Source organism: Pelmatolapia mariae, linkage group LG10_11, assembly GCF_036321145.2.
Source record: "Pelmatolapia mariae isolate MD_Pm_ZW linkage group LG10_11, Pm_UMD_F_2, whole genome shotgun sequence".
Classification (NCBI taxonomy): domain Eukaryota; kingdom Metazoa; phylum Chordata; class Actinopteri; order Cichliformes; family Cichlidae; genus Pelmatolapia; species Pelmatolapia mariae.
Window position 1 is genome coordinate 20,299,785 of NC_086236.1, and position 19,819 is coordinate 20,319,603.

General features: G+C 40.8%; 3 protein-coding genes across 3 annotated transcripts; 1 reads left to right on the top strand and 2 right to left on the bottom strand.

The window, feature by feature from the left end:
- Positions 1 to 812: 812 nt before the first annotated feature.
- fdxacb1 (ferredoxin-fold anticodon binding domain containing 1) lies at positions 813 to 4,923 on the bottom strand. Its single transcript, XM_063486176.1, has 5 exons — positions 4,433 to 4,923; positions 4,129 to 4,285; positions 2,708 to 2,911; positions 2,438 to 2,596; positions 813 to 2,351 (listed from the first exon to the last, which is right to left on the bottom strand). Exons 1-5 carry the CDS (start codon positions 4,608 to 4,610, stop codon positions 1,145 to 1,147), a joined length of 1,905 nt encoding a protein of 634 aa, XP_063342246.1. The 5' UTR covers positions 4,611 to 4,923; the 3' UTR covers positions 813 to 1,144.
- A 247-nt stretch (positions 4,924 to 5,170) lies between these two features.
- Positions 5,171 to 12,132, top strand: si:dkey-71l1.1 (uncharacterized protein LOC569883 homolog). Its single transcript, XM_063486162.1, has 10 exons — positions 5,171 to 5,327; positions 5,777 to 5,976; positions 6,346 to 6,413; positions 6,500 to 6,592; positions 6,711 to 6,812; positions 7,040 to 7,145; positions 10,230 to 10,352; positions 10,486 to 10,562; positions 10,641 to 10,743; positions 10,836 to 12,132. The coding sequence occupies exons 2-10, from the start codon at positions 5,793 to 5,795 to the stop codon at positions 10,973 to 10,975; spliced, it is 996 nt and encodes a 331-aa protein (XP_063342232.1). The 5' UTR covers positions 5,171 to 5,327; positions 5,777 to 5,792; the 3' UTR covers positions 10,976 to 12,132.
- Positions 12,133 to 13,331: 1,199 nt separating this feature from the next.
- bicdl2 (BICD family like cargo adaptor 2) lies at positions 13,332 to 19,614 on the bottom strand. Its single transcript, XM_063487346.1, has 10 exons — positions 19,452 to 19,614; positions 18,328 to 18,803; positions 16,400 to 16,615; positions 16,154 to 16,270; positions 15,465 to 15,611; positions 15,164 to 15,310; positions 14,374 to 14,448; positions 13,920 to 14,002; positions 13,711 to 13,825; positions 13,332 to 13,610 (listed from the first exon to the last, which is right to left on the bottom strand). Exons 2-10 carry the CDS (start codon positions 18,565 to 18,567, stop codon positions 13,446 to 13,448), a joined length of 1,305 nt encoding a protein of 434 aa, XP_063343416.1. The 5' UTR covers positions 18,568 to 18,803; positions 19,452 to 19,614; the 3' UTR covers positions 13,332 to 13,445.
- Positions 19,615 to 19,819: the final 205 nt, after the last annotated feature.

The following is a 19,819-nucleotide window of genomic DNA, read 5'->3' on the forward strand; positions in this document are numbered from 1 at the left end:
ACACTTTTAGGTAAACTGTCTTGTCATGTCATGTCTTCAAAACATCAAAAATTTTGAGGCATTGGGGAGACCAATCAGTGAATGATAGTGTTACATAGTGAGTTTTTCTATCGAGCCATGGTTTCACTGCATTAGCAGTGTTTTTGTTATCATTGACATGCTAAGAAATAAAGCTGTTGGCAATCAGAAACTTTCCAGAAAGCATTGCATGGTGGATCAGAATCTGATGGTACTTTTTCTGTGTTTATTATTTCTCCAGTTTTAACAACACCACTAGGTGAAACGCAGCCCTAACGATGAGAGAGACTCTTGTACATCTCTCCGGACCTCCTCCGTACATATGATTAAAATTTGAGTTAAAACATTTTTTTAATTTGCATTCATCACTCCATAACATCAACATCATGTTTCAACTAAAGGAATGGGAACAAATTATATGCTTTCATAAAAGGCTGCTAGTAACAAAGTGCCTAAAGGTACAATTTAAAACAGTTTTTTGTTAGGTTGTCTATTATGTGTAGATACAACACTTATTAGGTTTCTTTTTTATGTTTGAATGAAGTCAGAAAGAAAACAAGACTATTTTAAAACTGCAAGAAAGTCTGACTCCCTGGACACAAAATATAAAGAAATTATGGGTGGCTGAAGACTTTTGCAGAGTACTGTGGTAAGCGTTTATTCTTTTGTGACACAGTTAATTAAAGGGATTATTTTATTTTAATTTTTTTTTTTTTTTTACATCTTTACAACATTCCCTGTAATTAACAAAAAATTATACAGCTCAGTTATTGCTATTGTGACCACTAACTAATCTCAGTCTGTTCTTATTGAGAATTGTTTACTTTATGTCAGTGTCACGATGTTGCCATGTGGTGCACCATATGTGCCTTTTACTCTTTTACAGTAACTCCAGAGGCCAAAAATTTACATTAAATAACAGATTTATTGTTTCCTTGAAGCACAAACATATACACAGAATTACAATCACAATGTAGACACAATAGAGCAAACAACACCTCAACAAATGTAAACACTGTTTAGCTGCAGATTACACATTTATCATTTTCTATGCAGATATAAACAGATAATGCCTCTTAAAGGTAAGAGTGTAAATCGCCGTTCTTCTCTGAGTTTCAAGTGATGGCTACCTGATGGTGACTTGTAATCGAGAGGAAAGTAGAGTCTCCAAGTGTTTGTGAAACTGGAGTGCTCGTGTGTGTGACAGAGCATGTGTGTGTGAGTGGTAGATGAGTCTGTAGCAGTAACTGGTCTGGCTCAGATCAGGATGTGAGAACCTGTCAATGAGTTTAACTTGCTCCACAGTCCCACAACTAGCCTCTCGGACCACCGCGTGGAAATTCTTCTCCTCCCACGTAGGCCCAGTCCAGAAGCTGATGTCGAAGGTGAAAGGTTCGGGATACAGGCAAAAAGGATGAAACGGAGTCCCGGGCGATGGGTGGGATGAAAATTGTTTTAAGAAACGTGGGTCATGTGACCAAAGCAGCCTCCAGTCAGGGAGCGAGAACAGGAGCACGGCAAGTAGGTCCAAATTTAGGGATGCAGTGATGCGGACATGATTGTTGTTGTCACTTACATCGCTTGCAAACACCTTACCAACCAAACCCACTGGCTGCGCTTTCAGACGCAGACCTCCCTGTTCTGTTACTATGGAGACGCCAAAAGGAGCAAGTAGCGTTTCCAGCTTTTCTCCGAGCAATTTACCCGGCTCACTTTCTGAAGGAAAAACACCTTGGATGAGAAGCTCGTGAAAGGCAGGCATAGCCCAGAGGCCGATGGGTACATTTCTGAAAACCACACCACTAATTCCATATAACAAGCTGGTAACACCATTACAGCTCCCACAGGCCTCATCCTTCTCATTTCCTTCACTTTCATCACTCCCCTCACAGTCACCATGACCATCGACGTTAATTATCGCCTCTTTTTTAGCTAGAAGCTCTTCCATCTGAGGAAGCAATGATGGACGTAGCATGTGCATACCACTTTCCCCTTCAGGATCAATGTCAAGAGAGCATGCTGACCTGAAGCTCTCAACTCCTTTGATTCTCACCCTATCTCCTTTATCTGAGGTAAGACATGTGGGCAGCAGAGTTTCTGTGGGTCTCGGATCATTTTCTTTGTCTGCAGAGGTGAGGTCTTTTTGAAGCAGGTGGATCCAGTAGCATTGTGCGCTATCGATGCCACAGCAGTGTGTCTGCAGCTGTTTTGCTGTGAGGAGGAAGGGGATGTTCTCTGTCATCATGGAGACCGGCCATTTCTTCGCCAGACCTTCGAGAAGAAAATCTTGCACCAACTTGACAGGGTGGACAGAATCTGAGCAGAGAAATCTCCTGATGAAAGAGGTTGTAATTATATTTATGTGATTTATGTGTGTGTTGGTGGTGCAAACACCCGGGTAGCCACTGTGTTACTGTACCTGAATATGTAATCACTGAGCTCTGCTGGTATTTCGTACTGGACTTTCTCTCCTTCAACGACCTCCTCCACCTTCAGCAAATGAGCAGGGGTGTAGGGGATGCTGCGAGTAAACATGTGGACCAAAGCTTTCTCCACATGGAAGCCTTTATCCTGGCTCCTGTCCAGCAGCAATATCATCATTAGTGCCAGGCATGCAAACATACAAGGAAAACACACAAAGAGATACAGCTGGGTTGCTTCTATACATAGACTCACCTTTACTCCTTACCTGTATCCAGTGCACTTGTAGCTCTGGTGCTTATCACTTTCAAAAGGGTGTATGGCACTCAGAATTAGATCTGCCTCCGCTGCCATGGCAACCGCCTGCCAGCTGTTGTGCCACTCTCGTTTCGGCTGGTCCGCTGGTGTCCCTCCTTGTCCGTTGCACAAGGAGACGTGAACCTCCCCACCTTCAGCCAACACTTGAACGCAACTGGAAGAACAACAAATTCACATTTTAAAATGTCAATACATGTATGACACGTACATAAATGATTATTTTCTAATAACCAAAGCAGCAAATATATTATTCAGTTACCCTGCCATAACACAGCTCGATTTCTCATGATAGCGGGTTTGTTATTTAGTGATCACAAGAAAAAAAAGTTGATTTCCTCTTTATTTTTTAGAGATCAAAAGAAACAAGTAAGCAAGGAAAAACTTTAATAAAGTGCTAGACACCAAGCGACCTCACAGGCGGGCATGCTTCAGTGGTGCTAGTGAGACTCCCGAAGGAACCAGATAAGAAAACCGGATAGCAGATAATCAGATTTTAATATTGGCATTGGGGGAAAAGCAGTTTTCTCAATAAATCTGCCTTTTTTTCCAAGGTAGCAAGATAAATTAACCTGTCACCACAGGCTTTATTATTTTATGTTTTCTGCAGAATTATACTAAATAAATAAAAAGAATTTCAAGCACAACCATTCACTGTCCGATATAAACGGTTCCAATTTATAATTTAAAAACATGTTGCAGTAGGCACAAGAAACAAGGTTCAATGATGATATCATTTTGAGATCACAGTGCCAAGCCAGAAAAAAAACAAAACATTTAATGAAGTGCGAGACTCCCAGTCTCCTGACAGGCCAGTGCACCTCCTGCTGAGACTCCTGCAGAAATCAGAAAACCAGAAAGAAAAATTGACCTTTTGATAGTGACAGTGGGGGTAAAAAGCTATTTTCTCAATAAATCTGCTGTTTTCCCCAAGGTAACAAGGCCTTACCACAGAAAAACAAGCTTTATTATTTCAGGTTCTCTCTGTTTATTGTGCCATTAAAAGTGTTTACATTTTTATTTAAATCAGCAACTATTCGATCAAATAACAGCTAGAAAGGTCTGAGCATCCTGTAGAAGCTTTCATAACCTGGTCATTAATTGCCTAAAACACCTTAATCTTGCTTCTTGTGCCTACTTAAGTGATGATATCAATTATATTGAGGCAATAAATTGTAATTATTCCAGTACATGTCACATAAAAAGGGATATAAACTGTTATAAAAACAAACTGAAAAACACATACAACCTTTTAAGCCCCAATAATGATGAGCTTGAGGCATCAACAGCCTCTTTTAGGCTTCTTACATAGATAGAAATGAATGCAAGTGATGTATGTGTGGATGTTGTGATCATAGCATTAAGCAGTCATACCTGAGGAAGAAGTTTCTGAGAAGTTCTCTGTTCTTTTTAACCCCACTCTTTCGCCCACAGTGAGGGAAGTTGAACACCACACGGTCAAACAGATGGCCCTGCAGAGAGGCGCATTCCCCCAGCTTTGTGCAATCCACCTCAAACAGCACAGTCCCTCCTGAAAGAACAAACAGTGTTAAAGATAGTATGCAAAAAAAAAGAAAAAGAAAGAATGAAGAAGAAGGGGGGGGGGGGGGGGGGGGGGGCACACAACTCCATAAAACTCAAAATAGCAGCAGTTATTACAGCTGGTAAAAAGCCGTACCAGAGTCCTTGATGGTCTGGATGTTGTCAGCTGCGCCTTCGTGCCGCAGTGCCTCCTCCTGATGCTGCAGGCAAGTGGCCGTTACGGTGGTCTCTGATCCGGAGTACAACTGACAGGCAGAGGCGGAAAAGGAGAAGTTCCCTTCTCCCACCATTAATACTGCCCGCGAAGGAGACATATCCAGGGTAAAGCGCAAACAAAGCTGCTCCCCAAAAACTCAGCTCCGTGAAAACTTGTCCCCAAAATCTGTCCCTGAAAGGGATGAGCCGCGTGTGCGGGTGACAGCAGCCACCTTCAGTCTTCTTCACGGGTCAATATTGTGGTTGTGGAACCATGTTTAAGCTTTTTCTTTGTTTTTGTTGCCTGAGACAGGCTCGAGCGAGCGAGACGCTGTTAGTACCGCTGCTGTTGGAGAATAAAAGCTGATGACCTTCTCCAACTCGAGCTCCGCAGTACGTGAAACCGAGCTCACCTGTAGCAGCTTGCGTTAGAAGCGGCGTCGCAGATAAAATAGTCCGACTAGAAACAAAAGACTCCCCTCCCGGGGCCTCAAAACATCAAAATAATACAATAATAATAATTGGCTGAACGGGAGCCAATAGTCAATAGCTGCAATTTTAAAAATGTGGCCACAAAAGTGTCAGTTTTATACAATAAGGTGTAAAAGTGTGCAGTTTTCAAATCCGCAGGGTTCCCGCCGTGGTTTCAGAGGGACGCATTTGTGGGGTGGCACACGAGGCAGCTATTTGCAGCATCAGTGAAGCTCAGCATCAGCTGGCTTCGCATCTCAAGTTGGTGTTTGTAAAGAAATTAAGGGAAAATCCGCCTGACAGTTTTCCTGATGTGCGGTTCTCAATTCCGCTCGGGATTTTAAGGTCTTTCGATCAAATCGGAAGTAGGTAGTACAACAGTTAGCACACATACATGTCTGTTTTTACCGATGCTAAGGTCATACTAGCCGACGGATCTGCGGCACCTGCTCATATAAACCTCAGAACACTATGCATTACGTGCAGAGCCATGCAGACCTGGTTTTAAAATCCTTGGAAACCAATATGATGAGACATAACAATACAAAGCTCTCATACATTTAAAATGTAGGTTTGTGCTGTTAATTTTGATGCAATTTGTAATTCTGATATTGAGGTTTTCAAAAAAACAAAAACAAAAACCAAAAAACCAAAGCTGACTAAATAAAAATAATAAACATCAATTTTTTTTCCCCATAAATGCACTTAAGAAGAGGTTAGTCCTCTTCGCCTGTTCTATCCTTGGACAACAGAGTTTTTCTTTTTTAGCAGGTATGAGAAATAAATCTTGTCTTTGTCTCTTTGTGTCTTATAGGGAGTGTTGCACCCACATGGGCAGCGTTCTGGCTTTGTCTTCCAGTCCGGGCCATCAGAACTGGCCTTTCTCCACAGACCCACCTCCTTCCCGCTGGGACGCACACCCTGCTCACTGGGATAGTCCACCGCGCTGGGAGAGGAGGGATGGCCGCCTTCCCAACCCAGGCAGCTTTCACTCGTTGCACAGGAGCTGCAAAGGTATCACTGGTTAACATAGGAGAAGTGAGGAGTGCTCACCATGCTTAAAGTGAGACAAAAAAGACGCTGCAGTTGCAACTGTTTTGCTGTAAGGTTAAATGTCAATTTCAGTTTTACTTCTATTGCATGTCTAAAGCAGCAAGGTTGACCCAAGTTATTTTAAAGTTATTTAAAAAAAAACAAGATAAAACCATAGATAAAACTCCATGTTTCCTTGTATAATGTGTGTTCTAGCTACTCGTAATCCTTTGAGGCTAAATAAAGCAGTCCTCATGTTTCTAAATTCTGTTACTAGCTGTGAACAGCTACAGAAATACAAATTCTATTATCTAAATGTTTCTTGACATGATTGTTTTTTTTCCTCTTCAGACGTGTTTCCTCAACAGATTGAGGGTGTTAAGATGATACTGAATAAAACCCTGAGCAGCTTCTTTAAGGTGATTTTTTTCCATTCACTTTAATTTAGATGCAAATAGTTTGTAGCATTTAAAGGTGATAATTATTAACCAAGGAATGCTTTCAGGTCAGCCATACGCTCCACCTCAGCGCTGTAAGTCCGTCGTATTATCGATTTCACGTGGAGCACCTGCAGAGTGACGACTATAGCAAAGACAAGGTCAGGCGTGAGTCATCACAAAGCTATCTTCATAAAAAAAAAATTTAATGGTAACAGCGAGGGAGCTGCTGCCTTTTTGTGTTCACAACTCGCATTCTGTTCCTTTGTCAAATCTCAGGATGCTCCAGCGTTGATCGGGGAGATGGACTCCTCAGGTAGTCTGAACGCCCACGCTCTGCTGCATCTCACTGAGCGCGTGCGAGCCAGAACAGTGTTTCAGGTGTGATCATAACATCTGACGTCTGTAAACATGGCATTCATTCATTCATTCAGTTCCCTCCTACAGCTATTACAAATCTTGACACCTTTGACATCTTTCTTCAGAATACTTGTCTTTACTTTCTCTGTTTGTAATGTATAATCCTCCATGAAAGGATACCTGTTCTGTTTTCTGTTATAAACTTTATCTGTAGAGTAACATTTTTTGAACTGCTCAATGTGTTTTAGACCCAGCAGTCCCAGTTTGTAACGTGGCAATTCGAAACTGAGTACAGAGGGAACGATTTTACCGCTGCTGTGACGGTGGCCAACCCAGACATCCTCAGAGAGTCAGGTGAGAAATGGCAGGTGGAAAAATGAGCAGAGGATTAACCATCAGGGTCTGATGTATGGAAAGTTGGAGACAGTGCTCTACACTGGAGTGATAGTTCCCCTCTTTCTAATGTGGACCTGGCAGAGGGTGTGTTTCAGCTTCAGGGGGATCATAGCCCTCACCCTACCTGCAAAGGTCCTTGCCAGGGTCCCAGAGAGCTAATTTATATACAAAGAGTCAGTCAGAGCTTTTCTATAATTACCAGCACTAATTAATGTCTGAAAAATGAGAACACCTGTTGAGGGAGGGCAGTTTAGATGATTGAGAGGAGGTTGAAGAAGAAGGAATATGCCTTCTACAAGGGTGAACTGGTTTGTTAGAAACTGCTGTGAGCTGTATGAGGTCCTGAGGACTGAGACTCAGGTGGAACGCAGGATTTATCCATAAGAAAGCTGCATCATTACAAACTATTCCACTTTACAAGCATCAGATCTGTGTGGAACAGCTGACCTGTACAATGTGTAGAAGAAACAACAAACAGATCTCAATCTTTTTTTAATAAAGATATTGTTGCTGTGCTCTTTCTTCTTACTTTTCTGCAGAGTATAGGAGCTTATTAAAGTCAATATTACACATGATTTTCACATCAGTAGCTGAATTTGGATGGACATTTCAGTATATACTGTAGGACTCAGATAGAGAGACGTTTTTAGAAAAGAAGAAACTACATAACTACAACTTTCACAAATTTTACAACCAAATAACAATTTTTCTACCCTGCAGCCATAAAAGACTGACAGGCTATTGTCGTCATAGCTTTACTAGGAGGCTGAGGGGTAGCACTGGCAGGTATTTTTTAGAGTTAAATTCACAGATAAACTGTGTGCAGCAAACCTTAGTAAATCACATTTGTTTGATTTGTTTAAATATTTTCCCAGCATTTTGTGTTGTAAATTCTATAATACATTTGCCATAAGATCAGCGACCAAGTTACCTGCTGTCTCCCCACCTTTCAGCTACAAAACCGACACTGTGGCTACTTTCATTAAAGCCTGACAGTAGTTTCTTAAGCCTAAAAGAGGACTTTGTTGTAATGCAGTGTTAGGAAATCTGGTCCATGGACACAGTTATTTGAGCCCTTACTTTCATTAAATATGTATTTAGATTTCCTTCCAGAGCCCGCTGGGAGTCACAATACAACATCCATGCTGCCATTAGAGATACTTTTTAAAGTGAGCCGATGGATTTGCAGTGTTCAACATTTTTCGTCAAAATATGCAAAATGGTCCACAATGAACGCGAGTGCATTCATACAGCTCTGCAGTGCCAGAGATCACTTTCATGTAGTGTGTTTTTCTTCTTCTCTCAGATGTAATATTATCTGACAAAATGCTACTGTTAATATGTCTTGATGCATGCTCAATCATCCAGGTAAGGAAACCCAAAAAGTTGATTCGGTTCATCTGGATGTAGCGTTTGAAAATGTAGTTGAAAATACCCACCAATAATAGGACTCAAGATCAGCAGTGTCTTAGATTAATGTCTGAATTTTTCAGTATATAATACTGACTTTAATAATATTGTAGCATTACATGGTGTACAGGAAAAAATAAATAAACAATGGCAATTGACATTGTTATACTCTAACTTCAATACATAGACGGGTTAGCTGTAACACAATCAAGTTTACATGGTGGAATATTTGAATCCTGCACTCCGCCTGAGCTGTCAGATACGTTTGTAACTCTGACGGTAACTCTGTGAAAAGCAGAAGAATTCAAATTCACCAGAGAATAAATAAGGGAGAGACATGGCATCAAAGTTAGATAGAGCACAGTCCCACAGGTTAAGAATGAAAACGGGAAAGAGAAAATGCATCGCAGGAGGCGAGAGCTAAAGGAACTGATGAACATGGTCAGACAGATGACTTTATGTTCCTAAATTCAGTCTGACATTTTATCACTTTTGCTCAGTTATACTTTATTAATGTAAACTTACTGCACCTGCTGTGTGCATGCACACAGATGTGTGCATGACCAGTCTGCTCCATTACTTAAGCAAAAAACACTCCACCTCTGGTCACAGGCTGCCCCAGTTCCTGTACATCTGTAGTGAGAGCTTAGTCTGGATTGCTGGCAATATGCGAGACTCATTCCCAGTGGGTGTCTGCCAAGACCGACTGTTACTGATTCTTTTTATAATTTTTATGGACAGAATTTCTATGAGCAGCCATGAGGTGGAAGGTTGAGGGTTGGCAGGTCTCAGAGGTTTATCTCTGCTTTGCAGATCATGTCATAGATTTCAGGCGGTGGCCTCCAGCTTGCCCTTGGGCAGTTTGCAGCTGAGTGTGAAGCGGTTGGATGAGAATTAGCTCCTATATGTCTGAGGCCATGGTTCTCAGCCAGAAAACAGAGGTGTGCCCACTTTGAGTTGGGAATGAGTCGTTGCCTCAAGTGGAGGGGTTTAAGTATCTCGGCATCCCCTTCACGAGTGAGAGGAGAGTGGAGTGACAAATTGATAAACAACTTGGCGTGGAGGCTGCAGTGATGTGAACGCTACACCAGTGTGTTGTGGAAAAAGAGAGACATGAGCATGAAAGTGAAGCTGTCATAGGTGACTAAAGAAAGAGTGGAGCAGTGGAAGTGCTTCCTCCAAACAGCTTCTCGAGTCACCCTGAGAAGCTTAGTCATTCAGGAAGGTAGTTTCTCCTCCACATTAAAAAGAGCCAGTTAGGGTGGTTCAGGCATCTAAAAAGGATGCCTCCAGGGCACCTCCTAGGTGAGATGTTGCAGACATGTCCTATTGGAAAGAGGCCCCAGGGCAGAGCCAGGACATGCTGGAGTCCCAGCTTGCTTGGGAACACTTAGTGTCTCCACATAAGAGGTGGGGGAAGTGGTGTGGAAAAGCAGGTCTGGGCATCTCTACTTAGAAAGCTGCACATGGACCTGAAAGAGTGGCAGGAAATAGATGGATGGGTGGATGTTGGCTTTTCTTTGTTATCCCGCAACATGAGAAGAAAATAATTTAACACTTTTTCTGGTTTTTTTCACCGACGTGCCCCCTGATGATTTTTCTGTTATCTTGCTGTGTGTTTTTCCTGGACAGTTATCCTGGTGGCGCATTTCCTGCAGAGCGTGTCTTCTGGGCTGGTGTTAGGAGGAGAGCTGGTCTACCATCGGGGACGGGCAGAAGAAGGAGGCATCCTTACTCTGGCTGGACAGTACTCAAGTGAGATGTTGTTTTTACTCATGAATCTGCCTCACATATCATATTTTAACAGAGCTGGTATCATCTCTCCTTTGTTGAGCTTTGATTTAGCCACAGTGGGGGTGGTGGGTGGGTGTTCTGTCTCTTCATGCAGGACCAAACTGGGTGGCAACATTGAATGCTGGCAAAGGAGGTGCCCATGCAAGCTACTATCACAGAGCCAACAAACAGGTACAGCCAGTGCCACCCATAAGCGTAAACACCACTTACTTTAGTGGCATATCATTAATGTATGTTTGTGCTTTGCAGATACAAGTAGGGGTGGAGTTTGAAGCCAGTACCAGGACACAGGAGACCACAACATCCTTTGGGTATCAGATGGAGCTCCCAGAAGCTAATATGGTCTTTCGAGGTAAATTTCCTGATATAATTTTGAGTCATGCACGATGTTAACTATTATGAAAGCACAATGCATGAGTCTTTTGTTTCTTTGTGTGTATCCAGGTATGATAAACAGCCGGTGCATAATAGGAGGTGTGTTGGAGAAGCGCCTGACTCCTCTCCCAGCCACACTAATTATGGGTGCCTTTGTAAATCATAAAGGTGATAAACTGCAAGTGGGTCTAGGCATCAACGTGGGTTAATCATCAGCTAACCCCCGCTGGAATTACACTCCGCTGCCTGGATATCCGTCCAGAGGCACGTTTCAGAGGCTTCATTAACAACGTGACCTTCTGAGACTTTTTCAGCCTCACCAAAACACTTCCTGTTTCTTTAAGTCACCTACCTCTCTAAGTGGAGGCGATGTTTGTCTGACTGAGTGACAACAAGAGGATTGCACTGAGAGGAGTGGATGAGCACCTCAAGGGGCTCCACGTACAGTATGTGACTACACAGATGTTTCAGTCTCCCTAAACCCAAACTGTGCATCCACTCCTGGACACTGAACCAAAAGGATAAAAGGCATACAGTACTGTAAAGTTAAAATAAAGATTTTATATTATGGGTAGTCCTAAACAAATCTAATGTAAGTACACTGTATTAAAGAACAATAGTCTTTTTAATGTTTTTGCCCATCAGCTACAATTTTAATAGACTATTTACACAAGATGCTTACAAAAGATGTGTTTGCCCATCTAACAGGCAGTGATTGGTTTACATCAGCGCCAGTATCAATTAAAAACAAAGCTCATCAACTCACCTGCCAAAACATTAAATTTTAGCTTGAATGTACAATCATTTGGTGCTCTCTAACCACGACACAAACAGAGAAAGCATAAAACTGAAAAAGTTCAGCGCTTACTCATAAAAAGACAGTCTGTGTGGGCTAATCTGCACACAAGCAAATGCTTAGAGGATCATTCCAAATGGCAGCAAATGCTGAATCTGAGTATGAGTAAATGGGTCGGCTCACGTTAAAACGTCAGTAAGAACCTTAAAAAATATGCATGAGTAGGTGAATGTTTGTTTGATTGGGTACAGATCTTTTTTTTTTTTTTTGTGCTGGCATATTATAGTGTGCAATCCACACAGAGAAAGGTGCTGCTTCATACTGTATATAGTAATTTAAGGTTTTGAGGGTTGAGAAAGAGGCTATGCACTAAGTCTGCTGATTGAGGACTGCGCTGTATGTATACTGTATAGATGAAGGCATTTGATAACACTGACTGTATGCAACCTGCACTACTTGTACTGCGTTCAACCATTTACAGTCCTCTTCAACTGGGAAATGTTGCATATATATGATTTATTCATTATATAAAGTCAGCATGGTGAGAAATGGAAGGGATGGCTATCTTTTTGAACTTAATTTATTAAAGATGTTATTTCTGTCATTGTTTCTTTTGACTGTATGTCATGCATTTCAACAGACAGTAAGTCTGAACCTAAACTCAGCACCAAGGTACCTTTTTACGTCCTGTTGCTTATTCATAGCTCAGCAAGACACAAACACGAAAGCCAGATAATTTTCACTTAAATCATTAGAGCTGAAGATTGCAGATTCATTGAGAATTTGCTTAAACTGAACATTTTCCACTCTCGGATCAACATGCAAATATTCCTTCCCATTAACTTCCATTAAGTTGTGATGATTTTTCCTGATATACTGTTTTAGTGGTGGATGTCCCTTTTAAACAAGGCCAAAGTTTCAAATACCGAATTCTGCACAAAGATAGATGGAAGCCCAGACCTCAGACTGCAATAAGACGCTACATTTTGGAAAAAAAAAATTTCTGTGTTTGATTTGGATGATGGCTATGAGAGTGAATACCTTTTAATATGCTTACTGAAGGCACACAGCTCATGCTAACAGCACAGAAATCCCACTTTCTGTTTGTCAGGGGCAGCTAGTCATAAGAAAGTGGGTTCAAAGTAGATGGTGTGTTGTGAGATTGCACTGAGGTCTAATGTGTGTGAGATTAAGAAAAAAAAAGGATTGTTTTTGAACTTTGAATAATGTGTAACATAGTAAAGGATAAGACCTGAAAATGATAGGTCCTTTTTAATCTCTTATTCCTTCGTATTTGCATGCTGCCTCTAAAATTCTTGTAAACTTTTGTCTTTAACCTCCTAAGACCTGAACTCTTCCACGGCATGCATTTTTAATTTCTCTTTGATATTTGGGCTGATTGGGACCCGATGAATGTAAAAACAAAGAATTACCAGATTTTCTTTTTACCTGATTTTTGTTTCTAAGAAAAATGAGAGCCACAGATGAGGATAGTCGTTTAATATTTTGATAGAACAGTAGCAGTATAATGTCCTCGTAAGTGGATATCAGGCCCTTGTAGAGCAAAATTTAGTATTTTGGTCTAAATAACTCAAAATGTAATGTCCACATATGTGGACGCCAGGTCCTAGGAGGTTAAAAAACTAGAAATGACTTAAATAATGCAAGAACAGATTATAACATATCCAACACTCAGTTGAGACTTTTTTTAATATAAAGTATGAAATTAATAATACATTGTATATACATATATACAAATATAGGTCTGTAAACAAGTCACTTGTTGCTAATATGGCATTAGTGTCCATTATCTGGCCACAAAAGACAGAGTGGCAAAGATAAATGCGGATACTGTTCATTTAAACCTGGGAGTCTTCTTGCTGTTATATATCTTTGAAAAAAGAGAGGAATCCTTTCGATCCTTCTCCCTTTATTCTCAAAGACTTGCTTCTTTGGAGTCCTGTAGCACCTTTTTCTTGCTGGCTCTCTTTCTTCCTCTCCTCCTCCCTTTGCTGAACCTGTTGATTTATCACCACCCGCATGTCCTCCTGCAGCAAGAGCAAAGGTTCAGATTACAAAAGTATAATAATTTTTTAAAGTCCATTTTTCCAAAAGAGACTATCTAGTTTTGTATCCAGGTACACAAACCTGCCAGGCCTCCAGCTCTTGAGACAGCGCCACCTTCTGCTTGATGGTGTTGAGAAGCTGCTGAGTTAGTGATTCTTTCTCTTGACACACCGTGATCAGTTCACTTTCTAAGGACCTAAATGGAAATTTAAAAAACAGATTTATCCACAGGTTTAAATAAAATTGAGAGAAAGTAAACTAAACTAGTCAGCGGTTTAGCATAGCATTACCTGTAGCTTGGCTTTCCTGAACTGCGGCCGCACAGCTGAATTTCCTCCCTCAGAGACTCGAGTTCTTCTCTCTGACCTTCAAGCTGCAAAGAGTGTAAATACATCAGTCACACTGATTATAACATTGCATATTAGAGCATGATTGGCCTCCAAAATAAATGTGATATTATAAAGTCGTGCACAGATAAAAGCTGAGCAGAGGGAAACATTGATAATCTGCACACAGGCTACATAATATTGCACAGTTAGCCTCAAATCTTCAAATAACACATGTTGATTAAATTAATCCAAACTTAAACATACTGATTCTATAGCACATTATTAAAAAATGTAATTCCGTGACTTCAATTGGAGCTTCCTATATTGTCTGTTTTTGCTAGACAAATCAGCAAATATGTCTTTTTCTATTCCTGCAGCAGTAAGCACAGTATATACAGCATACAGTTTCACTGACCTCTTCTTTAAGTGCCTGTATTTCTTCATCTCTCGCTTGCAGCACTGTGGAGTGAGCTAGAAGAGCCTCTTTAGCCTGTAACAGGAGAGATATACACCACATCACAAAAAGTCAGAGGGGTCCAACACTTAACTAGGCATTTGTGCTTTTAATGCAAATTTGTCCTGCAAATATGTTGCTTTTTTGGCAGACTTGTGCACTATGGGGCGAGATTAATGTATTAGCAAGGTAAATTTGAAAAAGTGAGATTTTTCAGTGTGTAAAATGACTCTTTTTACCTGGCTAGATCACCACAGTCACTTATGCTGAATACATAACCTGATCTGTACCAATTTATGTCAGCGTTTTCTCAAAAACATTTGGATGCTCACAACAGACGGCTGAAAAACTAATATGTACTAAGATGAAACAGCTAGGGGAACATTTTGCAACTAATTGGGTTAACTGGTAAAAGACTGGGTTTAAAAGAGAATGTTTAAGAGAGACAAAGGTTCTCAGGAGCAAACATGGGCAGCGGTCACTAATCTTAAAAAAAACTGTGCCTACAAATTGTGGAACAACTTCATAATAATGTTTGTCAATGTAAAACAGTGAAGACATCATCAGCTACAGTACATAACAAAAAGGTTCAGTGAATCTGGAGAAATCTCTGTGCTCAAGAGACAAAAATCAATATCGGATGGATCATGTAAACATACACGAGTACAAGGATTATCCAGACAAGCTTTGGTACACAGGATCGGTACACACTGACTGTGGAGTTACTTGGTGTGTGTGTTTCTGTGGGCACCTGTGACTGCTGAATTTCACTCAGCAGAGACAAAGGTTCTGCTTGTGTCCTGTCCAGGATGCTGTCTTCATCCAGGTTCAGAGCTTTTTGCTGTAGAGAGCGATTCAAGGTGCGCAACTCAAACACCACTCCCTGCTCCTGCTCTATCTACACACCAAGCACATGCACACACACAGATCGAGAACGTGTTAGTGACCTCTGCTAGTGATGAGCAATGCCTCCTGCAACAGATATTACTGCCTCAAGTTTCATCGGTCAACACCACAGCTGATCCTAAATATGCCTCCGATTTAATGCTCACCTCTGCTTCTTTCTCTTTGAGTTTCATCTGCATTTCTGACAGTCTGTCTCTCAAGCGCTCTCGCTCCATGCGAAGTCTTTGGTTGTCTTCCCCTGAAGCTTTTAGTTGTGTCTCCATGTGTGACAGCCGCTCTTGCAAAACTCTGTTCTGTATGAGAAGGATCAAAAAGGATAAACTAGCAATATAAAAGCTGTTTTAGCATTGTCAGCCCAGATGTCACCCCAAAGCCTACTTCCTGCACACCTCAAGGTTGTTAAGAGGTTTATAAAATCAGCATCCTGATTGTTGTTTTACGCCTCAACTGAACATTTTAAGAATTTTCCACTATTTCTCGTTACAGAGTTATTTTGTAACCAGATTTTCATGCTTCATGATGACACAAACTATTGTGACTGAAGACTTGTCAGACCTCCATGACTTTAAGAATTTTACTTATTTTTGCTGGTATTTAGTCTCAAGCCAGACTCAAGTTATCCGAACATGAGATTTGATTTTAGCTTATGCTATATGAAAATTGACTCCCAAAAGATGTGGTTTGTGGACTTTTCATTGAGAACTTAAGACTTGCTTCTAAAAAACAGGTCTTGTACTTTCATGTGGTGCTACTGCTGCTCTTTGTGCTTTTTGGGTGTGCTGTTCATAATAAAACCAAAACTTTTGTGTATGCAATGTTTTACTTATGGGTATACCTCTGCTTGTATGTTCTCTAACTGTGTAAAGCTGATGTTTCGGCTAAAAGATGATTCTTCCATTTCGTCTCTGATGGTACGCAGTTCAATCCTCAAGGAATGCTCCAGTGTCACAGCCTAGATGTGTGAGAAATAGGAAGGTGAGAAAGGTGTGAATAATAAAAGTAGGACTATCTAAACCCGTTAGTCTGCATTTTCCTGTGACGCAACATACGTGCAGAGATTCACTGATCCATTAAAACAAACCTCTGCCAGCTGCTCAACCAGTCTCTGGTTATGGTTGGCTAACTGAGTCATCTGCTCGCTTTCATCTTTTCGCCGGTCACGCCCTTGACTCTGATGTTTCTCCACCTCAGCCCGCAGAGCTGTTAAATCAGCAGTTAGCTCCGCCTCCCTCTGTCCAAATGCCAGTTCATTCATCTCCAGCTTCCTCTGAAGAACGTGCTTCTCCTGCTGTAAAGCCTGTATTAAACACCATATGAATCAGCTTCAATAACCAGACTTTCCCGATACCATGAATGATGGCTCCACTCCTGGACATGGCAGTGTGACAGCAAGCCAGCATGCTCAATAGGAAGACTCAGAAAATAAAAAAGCTACATGTAATCAAAAACATTCAAAGAACATTTAACATTGTATTTCATGAAAAATACTTTTCTGTTTATTTCTCTGTGCTTGTCGATTCTGTACTCGGAGCAGATTTATTAATTAAAAAATTAAAACCTGTAAAAACAGTATAACTAACACATGAACCTGATATATGGTGAAGATCTACTTAAATGGCTTCTGCTAAAGTTAAATGTACTTAACTCACATTAAGTTGGAGCGCATGTAGGTTAAGTGACGCATACTTATCAGGAATCGGAAGCACCGTGTCATGTCCCATACATTGCACTGTAGTGCAAAATACTGCAAATCTGATACCAAGTAAATAAAAGGCCAGTATTGTTGATACTGATAATGATACTTTAATTTTGAACACATTTTAATGACCACTTAAATCATTGTGATTTTTACTTTGCACAATTATTTGTCGACACAATAAAACACACCTTTCAGCTTTGCATGTATTTTAAAAACTTTTTAGAGCCCTGGGATGTAAATTTGCCTGTCTCTAAAGCACTTTGGGTCAGCTTCTGTAGTTTGAATGTGCTATAGGCTATAAATAAAACAGACACTACAGTCAACACAAAAAGGTCCAGCCATTTTTCATAGTGCATGTTTGGGGTATATTTTCCAAAAATATGTTTAACCCAATTGAGAAGGCTACGTACTGAACTTAGAGGATAGAAACAAAATATTGATCTTATCACTCTAGTATCAGTCCTATACCAGTAGCGGCATTGGTATCGATACTAGCGATATTTAAATTGATTGGCTCACCTCTAATGCAGTTGCAGAAACACTATTTGGAATAACAATGGATTAAGAAATCATGACATGATGGCTGCCATGTAATCATGGATCATTATCATAGCCAGCATAAAAGATTATTATGGCTGTATAACATATGATTACATATGGTAACTGGGGAACATAGCTGATGTCACATGCTTTGACCATTTTTAATGATTAGACTGCATACTAGAACTAGAATGATATAATTTGCTTTGTAATGCCACATTTAATGTTAAATTTATTGTTATCTCTGTAGAGAAAAAAAAACAAATGGTTTAAATACTTTATATATAGATAAAATCTATCTATATATCTATTTCTGATAGCATTTTCACACTGTGTAACTTGAGTTATTTTGTAAAGCAGTAGTCAGTAATGGTATGTCTGCTAGTCCCTTAGTGATCTATGGCAGCTTCATGACACAAAGTTAGCATTAGCTTCCTAACAGCTAACCAGACATAATCTCACAACACTAAAGTGATTAGCCAGCTAAAGGCATTGTATAAGTTTCAGTCTGCGGTTATACATTGTTGGAGCTCTTTCTCCTCCAGTGGGGGTGGTTATCACGGTTGCATTGTCTCCTTGCAATCTGACAAATCTTCTGCCCACTGGTGGAATGACTGTGCACTGCAGGCCACATCCAAAAGTTTTGCCTTCATGCAGCGATTTGCTTGTAATTTTAGCTAATCTTACTTCCCATTTCATTTTGTGTAAAAATGTATTTATCAAATATGACCTTTTGGGAGATTAAGGGACAACAGTAGCTTTAATCTTACCTCCAGCTCCCTTTCCCTCTGCTCCAGAGAGGCTGCCAGCTCCTCATTCTTCTCCAGTAAAGCCCGTCCCAGCTCAGCAGCTAGAATCAGGTCAGTCTCTATGCCTCCTCCACTGTCAGTGCTTCCAGGGGAGGATGTGGATGAGGGGAGACCAAAGGAGAGAGAGACCGAGGAGGAGGGAGAGAGAGGAAAGAACGAGTCCTCCAGGCTGGGTGAGGGAAGACTGTTTTTGCTGAACATAGCTGACAGTTGAAGGATCAGTTAAAAAGTACTATCCCAGGTCCTGCAGTTGTGATTCAGTCTCCCACTGGTGGAAGAGAATGGATAGAGAGTCAGGACTTTCTGTTTCCTGATGGTTTAGTTTACAGGTGTTTGGGTTCCACTTTTGTTATCCAGAGTATTCCTTGTGCTTCAGTGTGTGGTCCCAGTGTTTATATCGTTCACTTCTTCTTCTCTTCTGGTCTTTACCGGGACATCTTTGGGCAAGAAAAGACATTTAATAACACAGAAAACCTTGTGTTAATATCACACTAGCTGCTTTCTGGTAATTTAATCCAGCATGGCCTAAAAGGAGATCTTTTGTCTGACAGGTGCTTTTGTAGCTCTGACCGAAACACCAACCTGCACTATTATCATTGTCTCCTCCCTAAATTCCAGAGGCACTGTGAACTGCTACTTCTTGTGATCACTACAATGTGTTGAGTATTTCAAGTAGACTCTTAAGTAATACATTTAGGTCAAATTATCAATAAACAATCAGCATAGGCTTAGTCTTTTAAAAAAATCTTTTTGTTTGATAATTCACTGCTATCATGAATAATTCCCAGATTATTTTTATTTAAATTTAGACCGTATAAGCTAAATTTCAGTCACAGTGTAGCAGTGTCAGTATCTGGAGTCTCCCCAGCCTCACCTATCAAGTCTGTCTTTCAGCCTGACGTCACTATTTGCTTCTCACCTGTTATTACCTATTGGTATCATGAATCTGTGTTGACATGCTCTTTAAAGTCCTTTAAAATACAAGTAATAAACTCAGTCCTACTTTATTGCCACTACGACAGTTGACAGAATCCGTGTTAACCTATTTTCCACCAGACTTTGAAAAATGAAAAGTTAGGTCTTACCTGACAGCTCTCTGCCACCGCAGGCTAACAGGTACAGTCTTCCTGTTTGGGAGTGTTTGCGCAAGAGAAGCTCAGCTGGTTTCCTTGGTAGTGGAAACATTCATTATGTAAATAAAGCACATGGCTCCACCTACTGAGTTCCAAAGGTGAAGCGAGGGAAAAAGCAAGAGGAATGCACTGAGAGAAAGAACAGGGAATACTGGAAAAGTGGGGGTAAAATTAATAGCTGCTGATTGGATATCAGGCAGTTAAACAAGGAAGTGATTAATTCTGAGGAATTCACTGCTATTTGACTGACTGTGTGTGTGTGTGTGTGTGTTGGGGTGGGGTGGGGTGGGGTGGGGGTGGGGGGGCATTGCGTGAGAGAT